General features: G+C 37.3%; 1 protein-coding gene across 1 annotated transcript in view; it reads left to right on the plus strand.

Annotated features, from left to right (window-relative positions):
- Window positions 1-5,880, plus strand: part of LOC106869390 (uncharacterized) — a 206,146-nt gene that overhangs the window by 154,034 nt on the left and 46,232 nt on the right. Inside the window, exons 65-69 of the mRNA XM_052970991.1 lie at window positions 513-522; window positions 633-803; window positions 986-1,225; window positions 2,483-2,716; window positions 5,764-5,873. Of these exons, the coding sequence (XP_052826951.1) occupies window positions 513-522; window positions 633-803; window positions 986-1,225; window positions 2,483-2,716; window positions 5,764-5,873 (765 nt within the window). The remainder of the gene's footprint in view (window positions 1-512; window positions 523-632; window positions 804-985; window positions 1,226-2,482; window positions 2,717-5,763; window positions 5,874-5,880) is intronic.

Below are 5,880 nucleotides of genomic sequence, written 5' to 3' on the forward strand. Positions count from 1 at the left end.
TTATCATCATTATCATGTTAGCATGGGTTGGATGATTTGACTGGGGACTGGCAAACTAGATGGCTACACCAGACTCCAATCTGATCTGGCAGAGTTTCTACAGCTGGATGCTCTTCCTAACGCCAACCACTCCGAGAGTGTAGTGGGTGCTTTTTACGTGCCACCGGCATGAGGGCCAGTCCAGCAGTACTGGCAATGGCCACACTCAAATGGTGTTTTTTACGTGCCACCTGCACAGGAGTCAGTCCAATGTTTTGTTCACATGCCGCCAGTACAAGTGCCAGTAAGGTAAAGCTGGAAACGATGGCACTCAAATGGTTCTTTTTACGTGCCACTGGCACGGAAGTGAGACCACTGCTCTGGCAGTGATCCCACTCGGATGGTACTGTTAGCGCTCCACTGGCACAGGTGACAGTCATCGATCCTCATCAGTCATGAACCTCATCAGTCATGAACCTCATCAGTCATGAACCTCATCAGTCATGAACCTCATCAGTCATGAACCTCATCAGGTGTTCAGATGTCTTCAGTTTGTTTTAGTCAATATTTTTTATTCTAAATTCGTCCTGATCTTGTTCTCAGCCACTCCTGGTACACATGCACCACTGATATCAATTTCTCTTATCTTTCAGTTTACCAAAAAGTTAACTGTGGACCTCCAAAAGACGTTATTGGTGCCAAGAAGTCCTACAATACCACCACTTTTAAATCTGAAGTGACCTATACTTGTCCAGAAGGAGAAAAATTAAAATCAGTATGTAAAGAGGATCATAAATGGTCTCCTGTAGTGTCTGCTTGTAAAGGTAAATTAATGTAAACAGGTTCTCTCTTGATGACTCTGTTTCAACAATTTTGTTTAATTTTTTTTCTTAAATATCTTTGTTAGAAGAAGAAAGATTGATACTTTGTCAATCTTCATGGTGTTGTTGGCTCGTGTTGTTCTTTTGCTTTGTTTCCAATTGTCTCAATCTTACTTTAATTCCAGCTGCTCAGATCCATTTTGTGAAAGTGAAAGATGCAGTTCTGGATGTATCTGGGAAACCATTGTTGCACAAGAAAAATGTTACAGCAGATGCTTGTGCTAAAGAGTGTTTGTCTGACAAAACTTGTTTGTCATTTGAAATAAGTAAAGAAAACGGAGATTGTTACTTATCAAGGCAAACTGCAACAACCTCCAAGAAAATGCAATCAACTAATACCAGTGATTATTACCAACGAATAGAACGTAATTATCTTTTTGTATTTTATTGTTGGATTCTCTTTGCCTCTTTTTTCTGTAATTTGTAATTCTATTTGTACTTCATGATTTGTGGGTGATTATGGTGAATAGTGATCAACGGTGGAGCGATGATTGATGATAAATATGATTTTGCGGGAAGGGGAGAGGCGGTGATGACTAGTAGTAAAGAAAGGGTGAAGAACATCAGAATGTTAATTATAAAATAATGGAAATGGGGAAGAAAAGAGAAAGGGAGATTATGCGTAGGTCTTAAGGTGTGTGTGGGGAGAGTGAGAGATCTTGAGTGATAGATAATCAGAAGTAGATAGGGGTGAGTTAACAGAAAATGGTTCAGGTGAGAGGGAAAGACAGAAAGGAAAATATGTGTGGGAAAAGACAATGTTAAGAATGAAGGATGGATGCAAAAGGATGAGGTAATAGGGAGTGAGAGAGATAATTGATAGCACAAAAAATAATGATGAAATAAGTGGTTCTACTCTCATTTAACTATAACAGCAAAATAATGCAGATGTGAGGAGGGCAATGAAAAGAAATAAGGGGTGTGGAACGCTTAACAGTAACAAGTTTGGTGAAGGACCCAGTTACGAGCACGTACATTATGCTTCCAGAACATTAGCTTCACCATGTTGAGCAGGTCTTGCAACCTTCTAGCAATGCAATTCATATCCAATCCTCATACAATCTGCTTTTTACTCTAAGAAAGAAACCTTTTGTAAATCAAGAGAGATAATAGGTCTCTGAACTTTCTCCAACCTCTTCTTACTTTGGCTATTATTTTTTCAGAACATTCCAGCACACATGTCCTTGGTTTCAATGGATGCTGTGTCTGGCTGTGACTTTGATCACTCTTGCTATTCTCTTGATTTGGCCCCATCTGACCATCAACTATACCCCAACAGGAAAAAACACTTGGCTGGGAACCAGTATGGCATCATATCTGCCTTTGATGGCTGTTTTTACTAGTAGGATGAAAGCTTCTTCACCAATGGGATTCAAAGCTTTGCAATACCATTGTAAGAAGTTTATGGGCCACATGGGGGACTATGTTGAAAAATAAACCTCGTTTGGTTACATTCTCTGAGAGTATTTTGGTCAACCTATAAACTTTTTAGCTGACTTCATATTTGTTATAAATAAATTCTACGTTTAAAACAATTTATGCATTGGTTGCTATATAATTTCTGATTTGTGTGTGGGAGTATAAAATATATTTCTTGTTTTCTTTCTTCTTTTTTTTTCTAGCAAAAGATGATCTTTTGATACTTAAAAGCACTTCCATACCAGGGCATGATACATTTGAGCGGCTGGAAAATGTGAGCTTAAAGGAGTGTAATCATGCTTGTCATCAAAATCCAGGATGTAACTCTTATGAGTATAATAAAAAAGATATGCTCTGTGATCAAAGTAATGCAACTCACTTGACTCAGGACCTTCTGCCCAATGCATGGGCATGGGATACTTACATCATTAACCCAGGTAGTAGAGTGTTTTTTATTTCTTTGTTTTGTGTGCTTGCTTGTTTATGTGTTTACATGTATTTACATATACATACTTGTGTGTCTATAATTGAAATAAACTGTACAGTGGATACCACAACCCCAGCCCCTGTGTGAACTTGGATCTTCATAGCTTATCAACTGGAGCACTCAGACTGCATACCAATTAGTTTAGGTTACTAGTGACCTAAAATCTTCATATTCTGCATATACATATACCACTTGCTGGTGACTGCCCATGCTGGTGGCACATAAAAAACACCATTTGAGTGTTGGGCCTCACAGAGGTAATGTGGCTGAGTTTGGTGTCATGTAACTAGCACCCATGCCAGTGACATGTAAAAAGCACCTTCCATATGCTGGGCTTCACAGAGGCAATGACAAATTACATACTTAAGAAGATCCGTCAAGCCAAATATCATGGCAGATATTGGCGTCATGGAAACTGACACCCACACCAGTGGCATGTAAAAGCACCCATTACACTCTCGGAGTGGTTGGCATTAGGAAGGACATCCATTCGTAGAAACCATGCCAAATCAAACTAGAGTCTGGTGCAACCCTCAGCTTACAAGCTCTGATCAAACCGTCCAGCCCATGCTAGCATGGACAACAGATGTTAAACAATGATGATATTGATTATATGTATACATATATACAGAGTGTGGATGGTATTTAAGGACACATGCATTTTTAGTCATTATTTTATTTGACTAATTTTTATTGAACTTCTATTTCAGAAAAGAACAATGACAGGCCCTATGTTTACTAATGAACTGAAAACGCATGCTGTGATTGTGGCTCTGAAGGTCAAGCATGGTGATTTAGAAATTTCTCATTTTCTGAAAGTTGCAACATCTTTTGTCCACAAGACTCAGTGTGAGTTAGAGAAAGAAGATGGAAGCATATTACCTGTATCAAAATGTATAAAACATTCCAAATGCTCTGAGTCTATCAGGACACCTGAATTTATTCAGGAAGTTAAGCAAAACATTGAAGACAATCCAGGAAAATCAATGAAGTCAATTGCAAAAAACATTTTGTGTACCAGAAAAAACAATCAGAAATGTTGTGCATGAAGACATCAGCTACAAGTCTTAAATGATGAGGAGAGGTCAATTCATGTCAGAAAGAACAAAAGAAAACTGTTTAATTAGATCCAAAAGACTTTTGAACAAACTTAAAAATTCGTCAGAAGATGGTGTGATTTGGTTTTTCTCAGATGAGAAAAACTTTGATTAGGACTAGAAAACTAATTGAAGAAATGACAGATGGCTATGTGCAGTCCCTTCTGAGGTTCCAAGAGTAATGTACACAAAATTTCCAGCAAGTGCCATGGTTTTGGGTGTTGTTAGCAATGACAGACATGTGATGCCTCCTTACTTTTAACCACAAGGCCTTAGGGTGAATGCTGCTACATGTATTGAGGTTCTGGATAAAGTTGTTAAGCCTTGGGTCAACAATGTATGCAAGGGAACGCCTTATGTCTTTCAACAAGATTCTGTACCATCGCACATACGCAAAAAACATAAACCATAAAACATTCACATTCGCTGAAAAACTTGAATATACAAATGAGTTATATATGTATATACATAAATACACCCTCCTGTCTGTCAAACACATATACATCTGTAAATATATAAACGTATATACATATGTATATGTATGAAGGAAGGAGACAAGTACAACAGGTAGTCTTGCACTCCTATATGTACAATCATTCGTATACATGTATATATGCACGCACATACATTAGGTGTATACTACACGTGTATAAGTTACACAGTTATAAAGGGTGAAAAATAATATACAGAAAAAATATATAAAGTAATAAAATATATATAAATATATAAGAGATGTTAAGACATATGAAAGGCTTGTACGTGGACATTATATAAAAAGCAGGTTCTATCTGCGATCTTGTGGGGTCCAAAAACGTAGCAGATGTTTTGCCATATGTGGACATGACCCAAAAAGTTCAGTTCTTGAATTTAGACAAGTAGCGGGGTCTAGAGAACTTTTCCAGATAAGCCATCTTTCCATATTGCAAAGACCGCACTTTCCACTATAAGATTCACTGGAAGATCTTGGCCAAGTGTAAGCCTTACAACAACAGCAATGGAAAGTGCAGTCTTTGCAATATAGAAAGATGGTTTATCTGGAAAAGTTTTTGAAGCCTTGCTGGAATTTTCAGATGTGGAAGAAGTGAAGAAAAAAACTATTGAAGAGTTAAAAGGCATCACTTCACAAAAGTTCCAGTACTGCTTCAAGAAGTGGAAAACACACCTGGACTGATACATTGCTTCAAATGGAGAATACTTTTAAGGTGATAAAAGTGTAAACATGTAAAACTAAGTGAATGAAATCATATTTGGGTACCCCCCTCATATATACATAAATACATACAATGATGCTTACATACATACATATATACATGCATACATACTGTAAAACTCAGCAATCCTCTGAAACAGATTTCTGATGTTCTTGCTATCTTCCAATCCACCACCCTTAGTTATGATAACATTAATGATAATTTCTGATTTAGGCACAAGGCAAACACTTTCTGACAGATGCTTGTTTTTTCAATACCTCAATCCTTACAATTTGACTGGTATATTATGTTATCTATCCCTGCAAGTAAAGTTGACCTCAGCTTGATTTTACCTAATAAGCAAAACATTACAAAATCAGTAAAGTTTATATTTAGTTACATCTTTTTACATTGTGGGTTCAAATCCCAACAAAACATACTTCACTGGGCTTCACTAAGGAAATAACAAGAGACCAGTTGCTGTTATCTATACATACAAGTTTGTCTTTTACAGGTGCTGGTGCCACATAAAATGCACTCATGCTGGTGCTGCATAAATGTTCCTGTGCCAGTGGCACATACATACATTATATCTATGTGTAAATTTCACCAGTTTGATTCACTCAGTATCTTTTATTATAACACTGTCGTTATCTCTTTACTCTCATCCTGTTCCTAATATTGATATCACTTTATTTCACCAATTTCAGTTAACTCAGAAATCAAATGTGGACCACCAAAAGACATTGTCGGTGCTGAGAAGGACTACAAATCTACCAACTATAAATCTGAAGTGACCTATACTTGCCCAGACGAAGAGGCAATAA

Source organism: Octopus bimaculoides, chromosome 10 (genome assembly GCF_001194135.2).
Source record: "Octopus bimaculoides isolate UCB-OBI-ISO-001 chromosome 10, ASM119413v2, whole genome shotgun sequence".
Taxonomy (NCBI): domain Eukaryota; kingdom Metazoa; phylum Mollusca; class Cephalopoda; order Octopoda; family Octopodidae; genus Octopus; species Octopus bimaculoides.